The sequence below is a fragment of the Calliphora vicina genome, chromosome 1 (genome assembly GCF_958450345.1).
Source record: "Calliphora vicina chromosome 1, idCalVici1.1, whole genome shotgun sequence".
Classification (NCBI taxonomy): Eukaryota; Metazoa; Arthropoda; class Insecta; order Diptera; family Calliphoridae; genus Calliphora; species Calliphora vicina.
The window spans coordinates 57,603,842-57,631,381 of record NC_088780.1 but is presented as its reverse complement, the minus strand read 5'-3'; the positions used below and the strand labels follow the sequence as shown (position 1 = coordinate 57,631,381).

Below are 27,540 nucleotides of genomic sequence, written 5' to 3'. Positions count from 1 at the left end.
TTTTTGCCAAAAAGAGAAAATTAAACAATTTAGAGTTAATACATTGTTGAACAAGTGCGTAATGTAAAAAACAAATTTGTCAAAAATTAATTATTTTCATTGCGCCCAAATGTATGCTAACAAAATTATATTTATATCTATAGTGGTGCCATGCATGTAAAAAACAAACTGCTCTTTTTCAATTAATATATTCATTAGTGTGAGCTCCTATTTTATAGAATATCATTGTATATAGACACTAAAATATAATACGCTTTTGACAAATTTGAACCGAGATATGTATGCTTTGACCATTTTATTTACTAATTGAAATGGATTATACAGACATGTTATTTTAGTGACAAGGTAAATTTTTATATTTTTTATATTTTTTACATTTTTACATATTTTTTGGGATTTGAAAGGTCGTAAAAATTTCGAAAAACCAGTACTATGTTCTTATTGTGAAAAACATGTGAAACTTCGAAATAGCAGCACTTATTTCGCACGAAATTAAAACCAACAGTTGATCAAGCACACTGGACCTATTGAAATGCAGCAGCCACACAAGCAGTCAATAACATATTTTAATTCATTTCAATTAAACAAAGCACTGAATATTACTTAAAATTTTATATTGAATTTTTTTGTTAAGCTTTCAGAAAAACCCTTTCAGCTCGACTACCATTACCGTTAAGCTAACGTTGTAATAATCATCTGCAAAACATATCCAGTGCCTTCAAGGCTATAAAATTTTCTAAAGCTCAGTTACTGAAAACATACACGATAAAGTTTACAGCACCATTCTAACCAAATCGATGAAAATCGTGAGTATCTCAAAAACAAATCGATATTATATTGCTATTGGTCAAGGTCTTGCACTACGAGGCACAGTGGTTTAGAAATCTTTTTTTTTTTTGGAAATAATTCGGTATCTTGGGAAATATTGGAGGCATTATTACAAAATTGCACACGGTTTGAGCTGAGGTGATTTCGACTTGATGTACGTTTGTTCAGCTTCCTAGCGATAATGGGGCCAGTGCGTAACCCCTCAAAGTTGGTCACCTTGGGTCTCAAATTTTAAAAAGCAAATCGGCAAAAATCCATTTATGATCCGAATGAGCTGAAATTTTAATTATAAATATTCCTTGAGAAGGCCTACAAAAATACGCTTAGGTTGGTATTCAGGTTTATTGATTTATTTTTTTTAATTTACTCGATCTTTTTATGTTTTTTTAGATATGGCGGGCATAGGGAGGGTCGAAATTAATTTTTAAAATATCAGATATAAAATTCTAAATAAAACAAAAATAAATTGCTAACAGTTATCTGTTCCCTATAAAAAGTTATACCCATCCAAAGATGGAACTTGTAAAAAGGGCCGTATTTTTTACGTTTTTTCAAAAAAAAGCCTATACATTTTTTCTTTTGTAGAAAAAAATTTTCTTCGGGACTATATAGAATTTTTATATGATATGGAAAGATAACTTAATGCAAAAGCATGTAAAGAAAAATTTGGCTCACTTAAGTGGACATATCACCAACCATAACTAGCCAAACTTGGCCAATTTTTAAAAAAAAAATTCGGTTTGAGTAAAAAATTCTAAAAAGGCAAAGAACGGATCCACGAAAAAGCTCCATATTTGTACAACCCCATATGTTTCTTAAATACTTACTAAGTGTTTTAACTATCACACGGTAAATAAGGTCACAGTAGGCACTTTTCGGAAAAAAATCAGTTTTTCGAACACATTTTCGGTATTTGAAAATAAAAAATGTAAAATATGCTAATGCCAATGATTTAAGGACATTTGAGTCTATATTGGCTCCAAATTTTGTTATGTTATCTTTAACTGCTAAAATGTTACATTAAGTCAAATTTTATATTTTTATTTGTAGAAAATCATAATATGTTTTTAAGGTAAATGAAGTCCCAAAATTTTATAAAATTATTTAGTTTTACTAAAATATCAATCCTCAAGTCATAATGTTTTCAACTGTATCAAATACTTATATAAAATGCCTTTATTTACTCCTAAGATGTTCCACAAACCATGCCCCCTTTGACAAATTTGTACGTTTTTTCATGAATGTAAATTTTGAATTCAAACACATTCTGACTTAACAGACATTTTAGTGTAACAGATTTTTTCACGCATTATATTAAAAAACGTACAAAAGGAATTTTTTTTTATTTTCTCGAAAAAAGGGTCAAATAGCCCCCTAAAGAGTGGAGATAGAGGGTTAAGATCTTCCACAACAAGTATCCTCATAAAATTCCACTATATAACTCTTACAATAAGAATTCTGTCAGACATAAACTTAGAAATTTTTTTTATTTAGTACATATAATGCTCCCTTCGTTCAAACAATTAAAACTTTCACCCATTGTAAAAAAATCAGTTCAGCAGGACTATAAGTTTATTCTACAAAAATGATCTACTCAACATGCCCTTTCAGAATTATAGGGTCGCTATTCTGTTCCAATCAAAAAGTCTCAATTTGTTGGACAGTGAAATTTCTTAAACGTGTAGGGACCAATTTTTTGATTTTAGACCCATAGTTTCTTGGGGAAATTTTCTTAGAATTTTTCGTAGATTACGTTTTTGCTATACTCCTGTTGACCAAAAAAATTTACCCACCTTAATATACATATATACTTTGTAGGGTCTCAAATGAATATTTCCCATGTTACACACGGAATGACAAACTTATATATTCATTTACCACTTGTGCTGGTGGAGGGTATAATAAAAAAGCGTCGCTCTCGACCGATTGCAGTTTAGTATCGGCATTTGTAATCATAATTATATGTATTAAAAAACCTTTAAATTATTTAGTTTATTAGGTGTATGTCTTTTATTTCAAATTCTAATTGTTAAATAATATCCATTAAAATATTTTGTATTTTTTTCTTGTTAAATTAACTTAAACAAACAATTATCCAAGTGCATATCAAATGCCTTAACGAGTACAATAAAGTTATTAAGACAATAAATACAATTATTTAAGGTTGAATTGAATGAAGTTGCTTAAGCATAAATTGAAGATAGTGATCTAGTAAAGTGGTGTTTCGTTTTCAGCAACGAATTAAAACTACAAAATAGTAAACATTGATTGTTCACTTAAAAAATTATTACAGAGAATGGAGGTGAAATTTGTTAAAAGCTAAAAAATAATGATATGTTAGTAAAGGTGCGTTCACATTGTTGAAATATTTTGACAAAAAAAAGCGCCACCACCAAAAAGCTCACATTTATATTTTATTTGAACAAATATTTATTTAAATTACAAAGTTTCAGTATAGAAAATATTCAATATAAGATTATTTTTATGTAGTTTGACGTTGTTGGCTCTTATAAAAGTTATCTAATATTGAATATACATTTTCTGAAAATAGTGGTTGCGCAGTTTTCGTCAAATATTTCGTAAAATAAACGTACCTTAAGGAAGGTACTATATAGTTTAATATTTAGGTAAATTAAGTAACTAACATTAAGTACTATAAGTTAATAAGTAAGTAAATTAGTATATAGCTTCAAGGGAGGCGGAAAGGCAAGCATTAAGGTCATTTAGAGATTTAAATTTAGTATTTTGTGCTTTTTTAAATAAACCAGTTATTTATTCCACCGAACGTATGCCATTGCTGCGCTGAGATAAAACGGAATCGGGATTTTTCAATTCCATGGCCAACTTATAGCCCAATTCTGGACGGCGATCTCTACCCTCAACCATGGCTTTGACCTAAAAGACAAATAGTTGGCTAATTTAAGAATGGCTTTTTTAAAAGCAATAAAAGCTTTACCTCATTCGAGTGCACAACCACACCATGATTGCTCATCACCTTCTCCTTGGTATGTTCGATATCATGAATATCTGTGCCCCGGCAACAGTCATCAATCAAGATGGTGCGATAACCCACCGATAAAGCATCCACAGCAGTAGCACCCACACACACATCGTAGGCCAAGCCACAGACATAAATGTCGGTGGTACCCTTCATCTTTAGCTGGACATTGAGTGTGGTGTTGGAGAGTTTTTTGTTGTCCCAAAATACTGAATAGGAATCCACTTCTGGATTAGTGCCCTTGTACACCTTAACACCACTATCGACCACTTTCAGATCCTTGTGCAGTTCAGCGCCCCAAGAGTCTTGAACGCAGTGGCGTGGCCACAGACGCTGTTTCATGGGTGGTGGTCCGGCAAATACCACGGTATCGAATACTTGTGCTGAATCGGCATCAACCTGGGGATTATTTAAGTAAGTATTTACTAACCAAGTAATTTGGGAATTTTCATTTCTTGCTTACGGGTGAATTTTCATCTAATGGTCTCATTTTAACATTGTCAATAAATGACACATGATCGCTGGGATGCCAGTCAAATGAATAGAAAATGGCATCGAACTCAACAGTGTCCAAAAGATTATTAATGGGCTCCAATATCTGGGGATTAAAGGAAAAGTTTTTAATTACTACAAGCAAACAAATATTAAATGAACATAAATGAACACAGAATAATTAATTATAATGACCATTTTTAGAGACACGGCAGTTTTCAAGTAATTTTTGAGTGTCTTTAATTCATATTTCTGAATTTGGCTTTAACATCCTCCTGGATAAATGCACAGAGAAAACAGATTCGTAGTAGCAACCGAATCTGTTGCCAATCGAATGATTCGGTTGCACACAAATAGAATTTGTCGGTTTTGTCAACAGAAAGACAGTTGATAAAGAAGAATTTCGGTTGCAGCAACCAAACTTTGCTACCCCTACTAAAAGTTTGTAGCCACAACTGTAAAATTCGGCCGCTAAGGTAGAATCATTCGATTGGCAACAAATTCGGTTGCTACTACGAATCTGTTTTCTCTGTGTGTATGTACTTTTGTTCATAGCTATACCAAATATTTTCCTAATGTTTCTTTGAAAGCTTTTCATATTAAACCCACCCAATATTCTCAATATATTGAAGACACAGACACAAAGCATACAATCAACACCAATACCAGCAATAACAATAACAGTCAAAGTGAAGCGACGTTGGAGGAAGTCTAAAGTATGAACTTTGACAAATTTTAATATCAACTAAATTGTGAAAAGAAACAAAAAATTACACAAACTAAAGCACCAGTATTAATAGTGTAAAACATATCCGACATTCTACTTACACACATGGTTTTGTATACATCTGTTGTATACACCAACACACTCGTGTACACATAAACAGACGTACGGAAGTGATACATATAAGTAAAATATATCCGGTTCCGTTGCAAAGTTCACATCATATAGTACATACATACACACATACAACATGCAAACAAATAAATAAACAACAAAACGGCAAAGTAGACAACTTGTACCAGTCGCGTTCATAAACAAACAAAAAATTCATAAAGTTTACAGCAAATATACTACATGTAACAATTCTACTTTACACTTTTTACATGCAAAAGTACGACTAGAAGTAAACACAATCTATAAGGTGCAGTGCACACGAGATTTTGGAATAAGTATCAAATTTCAAGTTTCATTAATCGTTTTTACTTTTTTTTGTTCTTCCTCAAACTCTTTCTGCCGCTCAGGGTTGTCATTCGAATAATCGAGGAAGAAAATAAATTTTTATTCGAATGAATAACATTTTTCAATTTAGAATAAAAAATTAAGAACAAGCAATAGTGTTATATTCGGCTGTTACGAATCTAGATACCCACCAACAATATGTTGGTATCTTTTTATACCCTTCACCTTCGTGAGACGGGTATATATAAGTTTGTCATTCCGTTTGTAATTTCTACATTTTTCATTTCCGACTAAAATAACTTACATACACGATTCATACATCAATATCTCTAGTTGCTATCGAGAAAATCGGTCCACAAATGGCTGAGATATAAGGAAAAAACCAGGACAACCTCGATTTTTGACCTATAGCTTGATTACTATATAGGTCAAAATATAGACAATATGGATATCGATATCGATAGATATTTCAAAGACCTTTGCAATGACGTATATAAGACCATAGTAAGTTGGACATACAATGGGTCAAAATCGGAAAAAATATTTTTTAACCCGAATTTTTTTTTCACCAATATTTTTTTTCGCTAAATATTAAAATAAAAATTAAAAAAAAAACAAATCGAAAAAAAAATTTTCCAAAAAATTAAAAAACTTTGGAAAAAAAAAATAAAATTTTGTTTACCTAAAAACATTTAAAATTTTTGTTTTGAAGTGTAATTTGGTGAAGGGTATATAAGATTCGGCATAGCCGAATATAGCTCTCTTACTTGTTATTTATTGAAAATAAAATATTTTTCTGATGTATGGGGGTTTAGGAAGTTGTTTGGTTTGACAAATCATCCAGGAAAGACTCACACAGCAACAACGTATCCAAACATATTCAGCTGCTTTACGAAAACCAAAGTTCTATGAGAAATGTTGTTCATGCAATTCGAGCCACAATGACTTTATTGAGTAATTATTTTGGTGAATTTCGAATTCCGGATCTGTCAACTGGCCGCCTAGATCGATATCATACTACTGATTTTTTTTATATTTCATTTAAAATTACAAAAAAACATAAAAATTAATCAACCTACATATATATGGGTTATGACATTCTCGACAATAAGATCGTTGCTTGTATATGAAACTCCATATATAAAAAACAATGAATTCGATCGAATTTGTCCACATGCCGGCAATGGATTTGTAATTCTTTACCATTATCTTACAGTTACATGAAAGCCTTTGCAATGATTACTAAGATAACTAACCAAAATCACAGTCCACAACAAGCTACGCTTCATCACATTCCTCGTGAAAATTACTGTGCAGCACTTTTACCAGATCAATACTCCGAGTAGCCAAATCATGTTGGAAAGCTTGGACATCAGGTATAATACTGGCTAATGGGCATACATAGCTGTAGAAACTGAGTTGGAGTTCAATAATATTTACTAACATGATAAAATCGCAATATAGGCTAATTAGATCGACCTTTGACACTTCGAATATGAGTTACGAGTTTTATGACTTCAGCAGAAGTTTGTGAGAAGAAGAAGAAGTAGGAGACGGTTGTAGAGCATCGCATACCTTTTATTTCTAGGTATCACAACGGGACCGCAGCTGAATGATCCAAGTATGTGAGCAGTCAATGGGAAAGCCTAATAAAACTAACCTACGAGTTCTGTATTTTCTAGGATCTGATTAACCAGAGAAGACCATGGTGGCATTTATATTTTGTCATCTATCACTTCAATATTATTTCTAAAATGTCACTGCAATCTATTCTCCGTTCGTATAGTTACCGCTCTTACAATCGAAGCCGTGGGATTCGTAGTACTAATTCCCAGATCACTGGAGAAACCTGAAGAACTTCTGTTTAATTGTAAGAGTTCGGTAGCTGTCATATATCACTTATCTGACCCTAAACATTACATGAACATTTCACACCAATTGTAGTATTGTACAGCACAAATGTCCGTCGAAAAAGCCCACTATTCACACCACCTAGAAGGACCGAGAAATAAATCCTTGAGACCGTCATCTGGCTTCGAAACTCTCAGATATCCCACCCTGTTCCAGAATATCTTGAAATTCACAATAACTAATAGCATGATGAAATGGATCTAAAATTTAATTTTCGTAAAGTCTTTTGTTAAATAACTCTGCGTGTAATATTTTAAGTCATGGAAATATAACCATATACGGACACCAGTATGTGATAAAAGACCAAAAAGAAGATCCGTGTCTCCAAGTTTTGCCCAAAGTCATACATTTTTTATAGCCCCCAAAGATTTGGGGTCTCGGTGTAATTTTTTTTATTTATTTATTTTCTCAGGCTCATATCTTGTAAACAGTTCGGAATTTTGATTTACTCTCTGTGGCAAAGTGGTAGCCCTTGTCATAATGAACAAAAATTATGAACATATAAAATCAAAAAAACTTTATCTTCAAGATCAAAATCGCAAAAAACTTTCTAAATAAATTTAGAAATCATTTTTTTTAACAGCTGCCTAAAAGTATGCTTTAGTTTATAATAAATAACACGTAATTCCTTTAGTTTTTTCTTACTAACTTATATTGACCTAGCCAAATGGTTTTAAGAATCATTCCTAAGAAGTTCATATGTTCAAGAAAGTTGTTTATTGAGATTTTAGGTACATTTTTGTAGTTAATTGTTTCCTTGAATTTTGAAAGGTTTGCTAACTATGGGCCTGAACAGGGGAAAAAGGTAAAACAAAATCGAATTTTTTAAAGTTTTTTGCGATTTTGATCTTGAAGATGAAGTTTTTTTGATTTCATATGTTCACAATTTGCCTCAGAGAGTAAATCAAAATTTCGAACTGTTTGCAAGATATGAGCCTGAGAAAATGATAACTTTTTTGTAAAAATGACACCGAGGCCCTAAAACTTTGGGGGCCCATAAATAAGTGCATGACTTTGGGCAAAACTGGGATAAACTGGCCTTTTTTGTTGGTCTTAGTGGTGTGCGTATATGGTTATTTTTTTCGTGTTGCACTGTGTAATTAAGCTGAGTTAAACTATGAAATTCACTACATGAAATCCTTTTTCCACTCCTGTCTAATTTATGAATGAATGAACTCAAAGTCGATAATTTGTATGAATTATTAGTTATTCATCAGCAATTATCATACAAAATGTCCTATGCAATTGGGTTCTACAGATTTCCTTAACATATTCACCTGCATGACGTACAATTTTCCAATCAGACAACTGGATGTCATTATAACAGGAATTCAACACCGCTACTTCACAGAGTTTCGTGAACAACATAATACCATCCATTTTATGTTAATGAATAACGCATAAATATGCTGCATCATGGCTGCAGAAAGAAGTATCATTCGCGGAAAACATTGCCTTTGAATATAATAATGTGCGAAACAAGCAATTTTAATTACTACTCGAAATCTGAATGATATTGTGGTATACACGAATGTCTCGAAGAAAGATACTGGGACAGGGAGATGAATAGTTACAGATTGAAATCTGAGATCTTCACAGTGACTGAAGCTCGACTATGTATGTAGATTGTGATATTGCTGCTTCAGTCACTGAGAATATTTCAGATTTAAATCTGGCACTATGTCTCCACGGATAACACGTATGGATTTTGTGATGGGCCTGTGCCAATTGGTAGGCTTTTCTATCAAATTCGGTAGGAGAAGCCCAAAATGGCAACGCTGACTTCAATGGTGGATTCTGCACCTCTGAGATCTCACTATATGTATATCAACATATATGATATTATTAATGCACACAAATATCTGTAAGGTCTTCCTCCAACCTAACATAACCTTCATTGAATAGATAAAATTTCGTATTGCCAATATTATGCATAAAACGTACACTAAGATTCCAAACATTTTCAAACCCCTCAATTTCAATGCCTGACATAAAGATCATAAAGGTATTTTGGGAAGTCAATATCAAACACACAATCTCATAAGGAAAGGAAATATGGTAAATTATGTTTATTTTTATCTCCCCCACTCTGCCATAAACAAAATCATCATCCCCATTATGTTGAAAAAATCTTCCCCAAAAATATAAAGTTTATCTCGAATTAAAATAAAAAACAAAAAATCTAGTAAAAAAAAGTAAAAGAAACTTACCTCATGTCCTTTTTGTTGTGCACTGCAATTACTTATATCCAAGGAACCACTTATAAAGTCATTTTGTACATCAACAATGAGGAACGCGTTCACAGGACGTACAATCTGTAACGACAAGAAAGGAAGACAGCAACAAACATATCAGCGATAATACTTAAAAATTTACTTACAAGAAAAAGTTACATTCACGTAACTTTCTTACTCTAGTCTAAACATTTTTTTATTCTCCTTTTCTTGTCTTGCTCTTAAGAAAAGGAAAATAATCATATGAAAAAGTACATTAAGTTTTACAACTTCTCATTTGACTTTTCGTTTTATTTCAGTCTGTTTTTTGCGCTCTTTTACATTCCTTTCTTCGCTAAAGTCGGAAATAAGTTATAAGCATGAATACAGATGAGATAAAACCAAAATTAAGTAAAAGCTGTAAGTGAGTAACGAGAAAAAAAAACTGAAAATTTTTATAATCAAGTTGAAAGGTAGACGACGACTACAACAGCAACAACATCTACAATGTCATTGTAATCATTTTAATATGACATCGTCTACATTGTTGCTCTCAGCCAGTTCCATTGTTGTGTAAATGTTTTTTCTTTGAATTTTTCTTTGAAGGATAAACTTTATGTTGTAGTTTCAGTGACAGGAAGACGAGTCAATTCAGAATTGTAATTTATGCGCTCTATATTGTTGGTGTATTTCTTATTTTTCTTAGCAAGAAGGCAACACGAAGGGTTACTGCAACAAAAGTAATTTGAAGGAAGTACAAGTAATTTTTAAGAACTTATATGAACTCATACATAATTTAAAATATACAACATTGTATTGTAGAAATTACAAATTAACTTCGCTTTTTTTTAATAACTATTGAAGAGATTTGTTTTTCAGGTTTCTGTAGTTAAAAATATTTCAGAAAATTTATTTTATTGTATCTGTTTTTGAAACTTATACCTGTAATAAGCTTTTAATACTCATATTAATACAGGATATAGCTTAACAAATCGTCCTTAGAAAAATGTACAAAAAATATCATTAAAATATCATTTATTATAATTTTTCCTTCGAAAAATTATAATAAACGATACTTAATCAGTAAACTAAAGTCCCTGTGTTTTATATAAGATATGACTAGAAAAAGTATGTAAAGTTTTCTTATTATTCTTCGAATTATTTTTAAAAATTTGAACTTTGATAAAATACAAATATGTGCAAATTTTTTAACTATTTGAACATTTTTTATGAACCTGTGTACCAAGTTTTAACAAATTTGGAATGGATAAAGTTCTATGCCTCGCCGAATATTTTTGTTTTTTTCCACCTTTCACTTTCAGGCTTTAACACAATTATGTAAGTAATTTTTAATTGTTAAACGACAATTAAACGACAGTATGAATTTCAGAATTTACAAAAAGTAAAAATTCATAAATTTTTAACGCTTATTTCACTATGTATCTCTCAGAGCTGTAAATGAAAAAAGTCATATTTGATTTTTAATTCACCATGCTAAAGTATGAATTAAAGTTTGGATGAATTCATCATGAATAAAAAAATCTGTAATGCATTATTCCAAAAAGAATTAAATTTTGATTCCTCGACAATTAAAAGAAAATGTATTTTAATTCATTTTTCCATTGAATTTTTTAATTAGAATAAAGATGACAAAAAAACCTTTGTGAGATTTAAAAAGTTGCTCAGAAGTATTTTTAAATCAATTAAATGGCTTGATTACGACACAGCTTAGAATTTCGATGACGAAATTTTTATTAAATAATCGGAATTTGTAATTTTTATCTGAACTAAAAAGTAAAAATTAAAAAATCAAGTAAGAGAGCTATATAATCGGCTGTGCCGAATCTTATATACCCTTAACCAAATTATACTTCAAAATACAAATTTTAAATATTTTTAGGTAAACAAATTTTTTTTTTCCAAAGTTGTTTTTTTATTTTTAAATTTTTAAAACAAAAATTTTTGTTTTTTTAAATTTTTTTGGTGAAAAAAAAAATTCGGATTAAAAAATATTTTTCCGATTTTGACCCATTGTAGGTCCAACTTACTATGGTCTTATATACGTCGTTGTAAAGGAATTTGAAATATCTATAATTAAATATCCATATTAATGACTTAGTAATCCAGATATATGTAGGTCAAAAATCGTGGTTGTCCTGGTTTTTTCCTCATAGCTCAGCCATTTGTGGACCGATTTTTCTGGTTTTAAATAGGAAATTTCTCGAAAGCATGTCTGAGAGAATTATTGAAGGATTGGATCCCGAAGATATCTGGGGTCTTCGAAAAATTGATTTCAACAGACAGACAGACAGACAGACGGACATGGCTTAATCGACTCCGCTATCTATAAGGATCCAGAATATATATACTTTATAGGGACGGAAAATTATGTTGTGGAAATTACAAACGGAATGACAAACTTATTATACCCTTCTCACGAAGGTGAAGGGTATAAAAATGAATTAGAATGAAAGTCAATAACAAAATGAACTCGTTCAAATTCTAGTTCTTATTCTTATTATATCCACCATCAAAATATATGTCGAAGACATTCAAGAATTTTGCATCCATTATGAATTCATTCATGTAATTTTGAAATTTGCACTATCAATTTGAATTTAAAGGTCTGTAACAACATTCATCATGTTAATAAATATTTCCCGTGCTCGAAACATCTACTTATCAACAATGTTGATAACATTGTTAAAAGTTATAACAGCATTAACTTTTAAAGCTTCTAACATTAACATTAAAGCTGCTAAAAGTTGTAGAAATAGAACATTCTAGTTTTGTTCGTTAGATAATTCATATATCTACTAGAAAATGGCACTGTGTATATAAATAGTAACAGCGAATTGCATATAAGTTAGTGTATTGTATACTAAGACTTAACATCAACTGTATTACCAGTGTGTTTTGAAAGTGTGTAATATAAGTGTGTGTGCTTAAATTGTTATGTCAATTTAAATAAATAAAGAGTTGTTACAAATGTTAAACACTGGCTTTTATTTGCAATTAAAAGAATACGGTTTATTTAAAGGAAATAAACCACCGTTTTTAAAAGGTAAAAAACGTAACAATATTGTAAATCAATTCATTGTTTTTGTAAACAAAAAGTTACAATTCATTGCATGAATGATGCAAAGACTCATTCCAAAATGCATCATTCTTTCCCTCAAACTCTCAATAAATACAAGTTTTTAAGAATAAGTTTAACTTCATTATATATTTTCACTTTTATTTTCATTAGAAATACAAATGCCTGAGAAAACAAAGGAATAATCCAAAACTAAGTTTATTATTAACATAATAACAAACAAAAACAGTAATTTTAGACCGGATATGAAAGCTAAAACTTGGAATAGTTTTTCGAAATTATTTTGATGATGGTGCGAGTAAGTAATAAATCTCAAAGCCAAGAGCAGGTACACATATACACAATCATACATACATAGTATGTATAAGTATTATATATTAAAATATAAGTTAGTTAAAATATATAGTTAGAGAGAGAGCTAAAGTGTTTACCATTCAAATATATATTTATGACTTTCCAAAAACTAATTTTATGACTTTGCATTACATAATGTATGTTATGGGTATTTTCTTCTTTGGATATCAACATTTTTAAATATTTATTTCTTATCTGTGTGTCCTCAAAAAGGAATATAAACATCAATATTGCAGAAGCATTTGATAAAGCCATCATTCTATCGAAATATAATTGGGGTATTTACACGGTCTAGTATTTGGTCATATTGTCATAATGTGTTTCAAACAGAAAAATTCTAAACTAATAAGATTATTTGAACTATGTTTATTGTTTTGTCATAAAATAATACTTTTTTTGGTTTAAAACACAACAACAACTATTATAATATATTAGGACATTATGATAATATGACTAATAGCAGAACCTGTGAATACCCCAAATATTTATAGACATAAGTATTAGTCTATGCAAGTATCTATGTGTGAGTGAGTAATCTTTCACCCAAGTAAACGAATGCCACAAACTTTGGTAACTATTTAGAGAACGGAAATTGCTTTAACACCTGTCTATATACACGTGTACATACACTTGAATTATGCACTCAGGGTTACCAAGTATGGCACATTCTAACTTATGGAATGTCAGGAAAAGAATGAAATGTTTAAGAAAATGAAATTGGTGTTGGCACTACCAATAGCCAAAGTTATTTTACATAACAGATAGTGCCATGAAATGATGGTATTAAAAATAGGTTTATGATTTCACCTAACCTATAAAAACACACTTTATAATGTATAAGAATACACTGGTAATGCTGTTGATGTTAATTCTAACAGCGCCGATGACCTTGCTGCTACTATTTATATACACAGTGCCATCTTCTAGTAGTTTCATGAATTATTTATCTAACGGACAAACCTGGAATATTCTATTTCTAGAGCTTTTAGTGTTATCACCATTGTTGATAAGTAGAAGTTTCGAGTTCTGGATTTTTTTTATAAACATGATAAATGCAGCCGTTACAGACCGTTAAATGCAAATCGTTAATGCAACTTGGTAACAATACATAAGCCTTTTATTAATATTGGCATCGAAATGAAATTTAAGACAAATATGTTTTATATAAATTCCAAAATTTGAATACCACATTTACCAATTGATAGAAAATCACATTAAAGCGGAAAAATATTTTGTAAATAAATATCAAAATAGAATTTAGCAGAAATTAAAAAGACATATTGAAATTGCGAATTTCATACGTCATGACGCGGCATCCACTGCCCCCACACATTTTTAAATTTGACAGTGTTTTTTATGGTTTAAAAATTGTTGTGTAATTATGGTTCCAAGTGCTTTAAGATATATTTTTCTCAAGTTTTAGTAATACTTTCGGGGCATATTTTAAATTATCCGAACTATAATATTAGTATACGTTGTTATTTAAAATTAATAACAGTAATCCCACTATTCCCAAAAAATTAAAAAAAAATTGATTTTTTTGATTTTCCCATATTCCCATATATTTAAGAACATATTGGGACATAACAATTTTTGTTGGTTTTAATTTTTCGATTGGAGACAATTTTTATAAGTAGTAATACTTATTTTTCTTTTAACAAACTAAATTTTGGAATAATTTTTCACATACTTGAGTTACCCACTTTGGGGTCCAAATTTTGTTTAAAGTCGAAATTCAAAACATAAATCAATTCAACTACACCTCCTCTACAGTGATGGGAAATTTGATAGAAATCGGACTTTCCGTTTAGATTTATTACAGTTCCAGATTTATTAACCAAACCACACCCCCCCCCCCCTTATATTTTTTAGTACGTGTTTTACAATACATAGTACAATTCCAGCAAGGGGACGGAACTTAACTTGATATTTGTATTCGGCCATACAATCATGCATCTATCCATAGACTATGTTTTAGTGTCATACACCATGTTTTAGAAATGCCCCTATTTCGCGAAAAATTTACAAAAAATGCACATGGTTGAGGGTTTATAAAATTCAGATCATCCGAACTAATTTGTTTCTAAAAGTTGCAATTTTTTTCAATTATTATTTCCTGCTGAAATAATTCCTTAGCATTTAATGAAAATATTTAAGGAACTCTATGACATTATGATGTTTACTAAATTTTCTGTAGATATTTTAAAATTATGAATAGATATTTATAATTACACTACACAACAAAATCAAATTTTTGATTGAATACTTTCTATCCAAATTTGCTATCGAAGGTAAAATAATACAGATATTAGTGATTTTTAGCTAAATTTGAACAATTTCTTTTTCATGCTAAATTTTTACTTTAAAATAAAATTCTTAATAAATGCGAAATTAACCCTTATGTCTTTTTCTGACTTTCTGGTTGAATTTTCCGTTTTGGTGTATTCAGGGACTTATAGTAAAATTTCACGGATAATATTTTTGCGAAACATTTTAACCCCATAAATCCATTTTAATGGTGTTTTTTGATCTTTTTTTAAAGAAGGACAAAAAACACCCATGTCTAAGGATTTAGAGGATTAACACATTCTACAAAAACGTTCTCCGTAACATTTTACATAAATTTGCTGAACACATTTTATACTTAAAATCAGAGTTTAAAATTACTACTATATTAGTCAAAAAATTGCAAAAAAATTCATAATTTTACATGAAAACTGCAACTAATATTTTAATATTTTAAGTTACAATGCAAGGATCACATGGTTTCTTATGCCGATTAACAATAAGAATGTGCCAGAGTTAGGAAACTTTAACCCCTCTTTAAATGAAATTCAGATGTAAACTTTCAAAATGCCGATACCGTGTCTTTTTTTTCTCCTCTCCTCGGACTTTGTAATTTTTTTTTGTGTTGTACTAACACCGTACAACAAAAAAAAAAATAATTTTTCTGAAAGTTTTTGCGTAAATAAAAATAATGGCGTCCTTTTTTTTGGAAAATGTTCACTCCTTGTGGTGGTTCAACGCACCTAAAGACGCGGATTTTGAGCACATTTTTCTGTAGAGCAAAAACGGTTGAATATATTGCAAGTCTGATTTCACCAGTCAATTCTGCATCAAAACTTAATACAAATGATGTTTTTTGAATCCTTAAAAATAGTTCCAAAAAAATAAAAAAAGAATTTTAGATTTTTTAAACATGCACGATGAAAAGGAATTTTCAGATTAGCAAAACGACACCAATATTTCCATTCTGTCACTAACCATTAAAAAGTTATAAGGCTTCAAAGTTATTTATTTAACAAGAAAATAATAATTGGTAAAAAAAAGTTTAGACATATTTTTATTAATTTGCCTTAACAAAACATTTTCAAAGTCACATATCGCACTTGAACTCAAATTTTAAAAATTTCAATTTTTGCAAGAAATCAACTAACAACATCAATATCTATCTACTGTAAAAATTTAGTCGTATACCGATTACTCTTTCATCTCGAAAACCACATTTGAGACCATTTTCGTGATAATGTAGTGACTACTTTTATATCAACAAAAAGGTTTTATTTTGAGTTAATACAAAAGTTGAAATGGAAATTCATCGTATATTATCATAAAAAATGTATTATTTTGATTTTAGCTTTTATTCAAATTAAAAATAATCAAATTGTTTTATTTAAATTTGGTTGTATTTTCAGTTAATACTGTTTTGTTGATCGAATTTGTTTTACTTTATGATTTTAATTCGAAATGTGACTTAGAAAAAAATTGTTCACATTTTTTCAAGAAAATGGTATTAACTCAAAATATAGATTTTTTCGCAATAATTGGAACAATTTAAGAGAAAAACAATGTAAATATATTTTCAAATGGAATTTGCTTACTATGATGTATTCGGATTTTTAAATTCTCTTAAAATGTAACGACAAACTGTTTTTAACCTCTACTGAAAATTTTAAAATTTTGGGTTAATACCCTCTTGTTGATCGAGTGCGATATATTTTTAACGGGTTGTGATATAAAGGAAATTTGGTACCGTTTTGATAAGCTTAAAATTAAAATACCTTTTCATCGTGCATGTTTAAAAAATCTAAAATTTTTTTTTATTTTTTTTATGAGATTTGGGTTTTTGGAACTATTTACAATTATTCAAAAAACATCAATTGTATTAATTTTTGATGCAGAATGGACTGTTGAAATCAGATTTGCAATATATTCAACCGTTTTTGTTGAATATATTGCAAATGAAAACAAATGAAGTGACATGGTCACAAATGAACTCTAATAATTATATTTGGTTACTCTGTGCTCATTAAGCACCCATACTTGTCACGAATCTTTGTACATATTCCAGCAGTTCTGAAAACTGTGAGAATGAGTTCTAGGATGAAGATAACTGATTCTACATAGATTATAAAATCCACACTCCGGACACTTAAAGTCTATTAACTCTGCTGAGTAAGACCAACACTTAAAATAAAATAAATACACTTTAAATAAATTGTAAAAAAAGAAAATTGTAAATGATAAAGGCCTAACTTAGGTTATTGATGAAAGAAAAATAAACACACTGATTACTCTGTAGCTTACTTATGAACACTGAAGTGACAGTTATATTGTTATATATATGTGTAAAGTATATCAGTCAAGTAACTAGATATTTGTGAAAATTACTGTCTAATAGGGATACATTGCCACTAATAAAACTGACGGTAACTTATCTAGTTTATGTATGTATGGATGTGTGTGTATTTCACATGTCAACTTCATGGATGTATTTTTCTCATGTAACATATTGAAATGAATGGTTTTGTTCATGGTTTCTGCTACTCTTACTAAATTCAGACTTCATGCGACAACATTACGGTTGGGGTAAATTAATATATTGCCATGGGCGGAATTTACGTACAACTCGTAAAAGCTCAAATGTAATAATGTCTGCATCTGTACATCTGTATTCACTTTGTGTATCAAACTCGAGGACATGTCTATAATTTAAGTTTAAAATAAGTATCATGTGTATGCGAGTGTTTTGTCTACATCGAGACAAGACATACGAGAACTTGATAAATTTTGAACCATTGATACAAGATGCAACCAAGATGTCTTGGATTAAGGACATGCTTGTACTCACATATGCCTTTATGTATATCTACTAGTGTCGGTAGTTTAAACATTAATAGATTAATATTTGCAGACCGCCTTTCTTTTGTAGATCGCCTTGAGGTGTTATGTAGTTAATATTTATTGTGTTTAACTTTCTTTATTACAGTTTATCATTGAAATATGTTACACAATTCATGAGGTTGCATTACGAGGAAGCACAGACAGTTAGAAATAATTTCATTTTATAATTTCCCATGGAATTAAATTGCTATGAACTCAAAAACAGCCTACAGGAAAATAAAGAGAATTTTATAAGTTAAAAACTAGTTAAAATTGTTTAAAAGTTGTGGCAACTTATAACCTCAATCCAGTAGGAAGCTTTTACAATATTATTTTCAGCCATGACCAATTTATAGACAACATTTTTTGCTTTTATAAATAACATTGAAATAAAACCTGCAGCATATTTATAAAATGTATGTAAATTCTTCCAAAACAATATTTTATTCAATATTTTCGATAACATCGCTTTTTCATTTAAATTTATTTACACTTCAAAAACCAAACATTTTTCAAATCAATATTGAATTAAATGTTTTCCTATAGAATTGATGTACTATGTTTGCTCAATTCGTTTAGTTTTTTCTTCTTTTTAATACAAAATAAATAAAAAAACACACTGAACATTTTTCTCATTTGCATTTTAGTCATATCACATACAATATGCATTTGTTAGAGTACAATGATGATACAACATGTATATTTTATACTCTCGGTATAAGTTAGGTTATACATAAGTTTATCATTCCGTTTGACATTTCTAAAATAATCATTTGCGATTCTAAAAATGTATATTCTGGATCATATGTCTGTTTGTGTATTAGTTGAAATATTATATCCTAAACCCCAGATAACCTATGGACATACAAGTGGTATCAGTATATCAGATATATTCAAGTGTTGATTTTGGTATCTTGAAAATCGATCCACAAATGTCTGAGATATAAACAAAAAATGTCGGATAATAAGTTCTGTACTTCTGTAGGTAATTGTTTGGCACCAGTAACTAGAGATGTCAATCCCGATTCCGAAAATCCCGGGATTTTTCGGAATCGGGATTTTTTTATCACAAATCCCAGGATTTTTCGGGATTAACAAATCCCAGAAAATTTCGAGATTTTTGATATTTTTGAAGCTCCTAAAATACATAAAAAGCTAAATTTCAGCATACTTATAATATCCAATATTCAAATCCAAACGAAGCCAGATTTTTTTAATTTTAGTCAGGGAGCAGATTTCTTTTATAAGGTTTGCCGCATAATCGACATATTGTACTGCTCAAACAGTATTCGGGGGGACAATTCTATGGGGCTTGGGGAAATCATGGACCATTTTCAATACCAAACAAACCTTATCAACATATAGTATTTGTGGATAATTTTAGCCAGCTGGCTCCTTTCGTTTGTGCCCTATCGTGATTTACACAGACAGACGGACGGAAATTTTTTGTTATAAAATAACACAATGCTTTTATATTTTATTTTAAAAATTAATATTGGGTGGAAACAAACATTTTCAACAAAAATTGTGCAGTTTCAATTGTAAGTTACTCTTGAACTGCCTTACCAATTTTGACACGATTGGTCTCATAGTAATGGTAATGTACGCTTTCCTAAAAATCCTTTTACTATGAACATAGCATACTCAATACAAAAGTTGTAAAATTTTCAGTTTTCTTATGGATTTCACACTGTTTTAAAGTTCAGAATACGAATATAAATATGAAATATCTTCTGTTATATTTTTACCTAAATAAATAGTTTTTATTGTTGAATTTGATGTTTTTTGACGTTTAACTAAAATCCCGAAGTCCCGAAAAATACCGAATCCCGGGATTTACATTTTTAAAATCTCGAATCCCGGGATTTGTAAAACCCAGTCCCGTTTGGCATCCCTAACAGTTACCTAGGTCTCATGTAAATTACCAAATTCATCATAATGTATTGGATGTATTTTGTTATTATATAATTTCTATGTTTGAAAAGAGAGACATTTTGTTAAATTTTATAATTGACAATTCTATCTTATTCCATTCTATGTATTTATTCTATGGTTGATGGTATATTAAAATCGGTTCAGTCAAATATATATTTCTAAACTGGTTTTTATTCATTTCGTTTTTATTTAAATAATACACCATTTCCAATTGTATTTCAGAAGTTTCTAATTGTATTTCAGAAATTTCCAAATGAAGTTCTAATTATATTTCAGAAAATTTTAATTGAATTTCAGAAATTTCCAATCATATTTCAAAATTTTCTAATTCAATTTCAGAATCAATTTCCAAATATATTTCAGAATTTTTCAATTGTATTTCAGAATTTTCCGTTTGTATTTCAGAATTTTCCAATTGTATTTCAGAAAATTGAAAATTCTGAAATACAATTAGAAACTTTTTCAGTATAAATTAAAACTTCTGAAATACAAATGGAAATTTCTGAAATTCAATTAGAAAATTCTGAAATATAAATGGAAACTTCTGAAATACAAGTAGAAAATTCAGAAATATAATTGCAATTTTCTGAATTCAATTGGAAATTTCTGAAATTCAATTAGAAACTTCTGAAATACAATTGGAAATGGTGTAGTATTCATTGTTGTATGAAAAACAGATTATTGTTGTGATACATCACAGTAAGAGTGAGTACAATGTTTCTATTAATATACACAGGCCATGATGCCATAAGCGAACATATTTATATCATTGGTCCAATATTTATCATAGGTCCCTTACAAAAGTTCTACCGTAATAGGACATTGTTCTTTGAAAAAAAAAATAGTATTACAATAAAATAAACTTAAACTTTTATTTTTTCCTATACATATCTTTGCTTTTTTCAGCATATTTTCCCGTTTTTTTCTTGATTATTTTTAATTTTTAAGTGCATATTTAAACTTAACCTGCTCATAAATGTAACTGTAGTGATAACTTAACCCTTAAATGCATGATTTTTACTTTTATTTTTCTATAAAGTAGCAAATATTTAGATGATTTTTATTTATTATATTTCCTTTAGCTTTAGTTTGATTTAGAATTTCGTTAGCTGAAACTTTTTGTACTCCATTTGATTTTTCTGAATTAAAATCTGAATTAGTATCAAGCTTATATTCGTCTAAAATTAAGTTGAACTGGAATGTAGACAATTGGCAACAATATGCATTAAAGGGTTAAATATATAGTCACCTAAAATGAAAAGGACCTATCAACACATTTTAAATTTTACAGGAGAGATAAAAAACATAATAAAATTTAAAGTATTGTGGTATAGTAAAAGTATACAAATATGATTTTCTTTCTTCAATAAAGTCGTTATTTTTAAAAATAGAAAGCTAAAAAATTGTGAAGACGTGTACCTTGATGAGCTATATGTACCAATATACATTAAAAACTCAATATTGAATTTTTTGGCTGTTACTTCCTTTTGAATTTAATGTGGCGATATGTAGTAGAGCTCGTACAATTTGTATTTGTACATTTTTGACACTTGTTTGCCAACATTTAAATATGACAAATACAAAATTAAAGTGAAAAAATAAACTCCACTGATTCTCCATTATTAATACAGCTGATACAGAACTTGCGGTTTTTAATAATAAATTATATTCTAAAAGTTAACATTTACAAAAAATACCAGCCAATATTTTGTAATGACTTGCAACTGATGAATAGCAACATACTTTTCAATGACTACTTTCTGTATTATTATCATATCCAGCCTGGATTACTTCAGGTGAGCAAAATAACTACTTCTTAATGAAAAAGCAAGGTTGGCTAACGTTACAGAAATAACTGCAATTACCGTTACCGCTATAATACCATAATCCAAATTTTAATTACTATTAACTTTTCGGTTTCGAATCGGTAGCCAACCTTGTTAAAAAAAAATAATGCAACAGACTACACTGTAGATTACCTAGGGACATTAATCTAAACATTGACACTACGATAGACTATTTAGAATTTATAATTATAAAAAGATGTATATAAATTGGAGACAGTCATATAATTAGAGAGTATCGAAAAATAATGTCTAAAAACATTTATTGGTACTAACTCCAGATTTTGGGATATTTTCAAAATTTAGAAAACGGTGGTATTAAGCTAATTATATAAATTAAATATTTGATATATTAGTTCTTCTAAGGATATCTGAGGTTATAGAAAAAGAACATGTTACACTTAAATTAATAACTAAAATTGTTCCCACAGTTAGAACAACCAGATACCAATGTATTTTTAACAATGTGGATATTTATTATCTTTTCCTACATATGAAATATTACAGAAACAAATATCAAATCATTTATACTCATCTGAACATTAAAATAAGTAAAAAATAAAAAAAAAACAACGACATCAACAGCAAACGTCATAGACAATATTATTATCACATTTGAATATTTGCATATCAAGGGAGAAAAGGAATAATTTAATTTTGAACAAGCAATTTACTCACATTCATGTGCTCGTATCATCAAAAATAGTATTTTTGTTTCGAAAAAATAAATAAAACTTCCTAAATGATGTTTGATGGTCCTTCAATTGAAATGAAGATTAAATTAGAATATTTCAAAACGATTAAGCGTTTAAATCGATTTTCTAATACTTCATTTCTATGAGTGATATTGAACACTCAATAAAAATGTATAGTCACTATTGCTAACATAGATTACAACTTGATATGTAGGTAACACCAATATTTGTGAAAAGGGAGTAATTTTGCTTAATTTTTTTTTAATTGACATTTCTCTCTGTTTCCGTTCTATGTATTTATTCTATGATTGCACACATAAATACCACACCAAGTATGAATTCTACAGTAAATTACCCAGCAGTTCTTGGTGACTGTATCGAAATAGAGATTTTACTTGTCACTAAGGGTGACAACTAGTTACATAAGTAGTTACGTGACTATTTTCACCCTTTTTGACTACAATGAGACTGAATAAATGAGTCAATACTTTATTTTCGTGAATAAGTTTTGGAAGTTGACCATATATGGGAGCTATACCCAATTGCGACTTGTATTTTGCGCACAAGGCTTACATGGACTCAGAAAGTGATTCTGAGACGATCGGCATACTTTAAGGTGGGTGTTAGTCAAATATTTTTGGGTGTTACAAACATCTGCACAAAAGTGTAGGGTATAAAAAGGCACTTTGTTTGTGCAAAAACTATACTGAGTTTGTCAAAAACAGCTGAAACAACAATACCAAGCCAAAATTAAATATCAAGGCGAATTCAACACAATGTGGTTGCACAATGTGGTTGCACAATGAGCCAGAGTTGTAAACTTTCAAAACGCCGATACACGTGTCTGTTTTTTGTCTCCTCTATTAAAATTTATTGGTCGAACCTCGTAATTTTGTTTGGTGTTGTACAGTGTTATTAAAGGCAAATCAACACTTGAATTTTGGTGCGTTTGTTCTATTCAGAAGTTTTTAAAATTTTTGAAATTTTGTTTTTGCTTTTTTTTGGAATTTCGGAACGCATACCCTCTAATTTTTTTATATATATAAAACTATAGTTAAATATGAAATTTTGTCTTTCTATCATGATTGCAACCCTTGCCGACTTGCGATTTAGTTTTGTTAAAAAAAATGTTTTTTTTGAATAGGTTAACGGTATCCTACGAAGACAAAAACTCATATACAAGTAAATATGTATATATTTTAAGTAAAAATTAGCTCTTATTGTAATATTTCTCAAAATATGTTTATTTTGTTCCTACGTTTCTTGTTCTAGTGGCCTGAGACACGATAATGGCCTGGCGATTTTTTAATAACTTTAAAATTTTTTAACCAATTTTTGTGTTTTATATCTTATTAGAACGACAATTACGTACACATATCGATTCTTTTAAATTAAATTGCAAAAGTAATTATTTAATGGCAAAATTTTTACAAAAACTGAAAAAATTGCATTTTTTCCCCTTGTAAATGCACCGCAAAACTAAATCGCAAGTCGGCACGGGTTGCAATCATGATAGAAAGACAAAATTTCATATTTAACTATAGTTTTATATATATAAAAAAAATATAGGGTACTCTCTACACTCTACTGTCTATAAGGGATACATTGACAACTTGCTTAACTGCTGGGTCCTCATAGCCTCACATAACAACTCCTTGTCAAGGATGCACTTCTGTATGAAATCTGTTGTTGTAGTTTAACTGACTGACATTTTCAAACACCACTAACACATCGTGTACAGCTAATTGTTGTATCACACTTGAATGCGTATTCGTTGCGATATGTGCAAATACAAGTATCAAATTATTTCCAATTTATATCAATTAAAGGATTTTATAAATGAATTTTTATCTCCTTGCAAATAATGTTCATAAATATTGAAGAAGGATATATAAAGTTGGGTTACACGTAACGTGAACAAATAGATGGGTGATATAACATGAATTTTAAAGGCTTTTTAAACCACTACACAATTTTGATGTATTGTGGTTCCAGTAGCACAAATATGGTCCATATTTTAAATTCTATTGAGAGGTTTTTTAAAAAAAAAAAATTTTTAAGTAAAATTATAAATTTTTTTAGACGTGAGATCAATGCTGGCGTACCTCAGGAAGTGTTCTAGATAATTACCTCAGGCACGTGGAGACGTGTTTAAAAAATTGAAGAATACAAGTAAATGAAATAAAAAGTAAGCACACATAACGTGTTCACTTAAGAGAGGAAATTGTCCACCAGTGACACTAAACAGCCTGAACATACCACAGTCTGATCACGTCACATACCTTGGTAATCATTTAGATAGACTTTAGATAGCAGCCAAGCGGCTCCACATGAAACTAAAAGTTTATAACATTGGTAGGCAAAAAGAGGCATTTAATTTGTGTGCTCTTTTGGGTAAAAAATAAAATATCCACAACAACATCAAGAAACTGAATGAATTGTGTGTATTTTTACGCTCTATTACGCTCTTTTGTTCACATTCGGGTTGTTTGACTAAAATCATCGTAACCTGAACAATATGAACTCCTACCATGGGTTTATAATTTACACTGGCTAATCCACCATCAATCGAAATTGATGGTATAAGACAGTCTTAAAACCAATTTGTACATAAGAAATCTAATTATGGGGAAGCGCAATCCAAAATTCTTAGAATCATAACGGGAGCTCCATGGTACATAAGAAATGAGAACATCCACAGAGACTTAGATGTGCCTGTGGTCAAGGACTCGTGAAGCTTATTTGTCAAAAATACATCATCATCCAAACCCGCACGCAAGGCTACTTACAGTAACTCGAGATAGATCAAGGCTGCGTTGACCTGTTTAGTTAATTATTTTATGTTTATGCACACTTCATATTTTGATTTTATTTCAAGCATATTTTCCAATAATGCATGAAATACATGAAAATCCACCTCGAAACTTTTCTTAGAAATTTAATTATTTATCCTAACGGATAGACTTACCGTTTTAATCCACTGATTCCAACAAAACTTAAATTCTTCTCTGTCAATGTGGCCATCTTCATTTGTATCAAATACTGAAAAAATCTGCTCTAAACGATCCTCGGGTACGTCATAAATATGGCCTCTGTCATTGCGGAATAGAGCTCGACATATTAAGGAAAATTCGGCTAAATTGAGGCGGTCATCACTGAAATTTAAGCAAAGAATATAAATTATAGTTAGCTTCATGTGAAAGGGAGCTGGTTTCAATTTATTAAATTTTTACAGGAGATACAAAAAACTTGCTGAAATCGTTAGTTTAAAATATTTATTTAAATCTAAATTTAATACGTCTATCTTGGAGTGTTTTTTCACTTGCAATACATAAGGTATTAAAAATAATCTTCTTACGTAACATGATGCTTTCTGACTTAGCACTTTTTCTGCTATTTATTTTACATTTTTTCTGTGCACATTTTTTTATAACCCGATTTTTGTATGTTTTTAGTTTTTCTATTTTACCCAAAATGAACTAATTAACCCATTTTAAATGGAATAAATATTAACTTATACAGTTCAAGCAAATTTCTCCTAAACTTTCCTTTTGTAATGTTTTTCTTTTAGAGGATAAGTAATACGAATCATTAGAAGTGCCATAAGGCTTCTGTAAAATGTGGGCAAATTTGAGGATGTGAAGAAAATTGGCTGTCAAATGATGAAATGTCATGAATTGAGCGGCCTTCCTCTGATATTTCTTCATTGCAAACTTCGAAAAGTTTAAACATGGAATGCGATACTCGTAATCAACGAATTTTAATTTAAAAAATTTACTATCAAAATGAAAAGGAAATGCAGTCACGGTGAATGCTTTGCGCTACCAAACCATGATATTTTTGTTTCCAAAATAAGCTAATATTAACATCAGTGATCTTTGATTTTAGAAAGACGGAGCCACACAGACAGTCAAATTTCCCGGTTGCTTAATTTCTCGATTTGACGATGTCAGTTGGCTGCCTTGTTCTTGTGATTTAACGCCGATGGACTATTTTCACTTTGCAAAATGTGTTGCAAAATTTTGTGAAAAGTGCAGTCGTCTGTCGACGTGCTAGAATTAGCTTTGTTCATAAATAGTTGGCCTCACTGACAGAATCACAAATAAAGAGCATTTTAGTTCTAATCAAGGAGATTTCTGTTGATAACGACTCAGAAAACTGATAATTTTTCCAGAGATTTTAAATATTTCGACATTGATTAATCCACCAAAACTGTTATATTTTTGATTTTTAGTTGAATTAAAATATTTTAGTTTATTATTTATCACTTTCACGATTGTTTATGTAAATTTCGATGCATTTGTAATTTTTACCGCGTAAATATCGAAATGTTTAAAATAGTTGCAAATTATAGCTTTAATGACTGTCAGAAAAAAAACCCAAAAACACGACAATTCTATCAACTTGTGAGTTCCATACAACGTTCTAGGCTGTATAAATTAAGTTAAAAAAATAAAATTGTTAGTTAAATTGTTTAAATTTATCATGTATTTAAATTTACATTTAAATACAATTTTCGAAATCTCTTAATAGAAAATATTCTAAACTTAAATAAGATTTTTCTCTACAAACCAATAAAAAATAAAGTAGTAATAAAAAATACAAAATGCAGCTGCACTCACCCATCTTTATCGAATGCGGTAAAACAGGCATCCATTGCTGAACCGTTGGGATCCTCAATAACAATTGGCGGTGTTGGTGAGTCCATGCTTTAATTTAAAATAATTTCAAGCTGCAGCACTGAATTTATACACTAACACAAATCGTCGACAATATTAAAACGGAATGGTTTTGTTTTTTTTTTAATTTTTTGTTTCCTTCGTTTTT

The 27,540-nt window shown here is 29.8% G+C and overlaps 1 protein-coding gene across 1 annotated transcript; it reads right to left on the bottom strand.

Moving 5' to 3' along the window:
• Positions 1-2,811: 2,811 nt before the first annotated feature.
• On the bottom strand, positions 2,812-27,540 carry Naam (Nicotinamide amidase). Its single transcript, XM_065498591.1, has 6 exons — positions 27,336-27,540; positions 25,682-25,868; positions 9,623-9,727; positions 4,290-4,424; positions 3,785-4,225; positions 2,812-3,723 (listed from the first exon to the last, which is right to left on the bottom strand). The coding sequence occupies exons 1-6, from the start codon at positions 27,419-27,421 to the stop codon at positions 3,601-3,603; spliced, it is 1,077 nt and encodes a 358-aa protein (XP_065354663.1). The 5' UTR covers positions 27,422-27,540; the 3' UTR covers positions 2,812-3,600.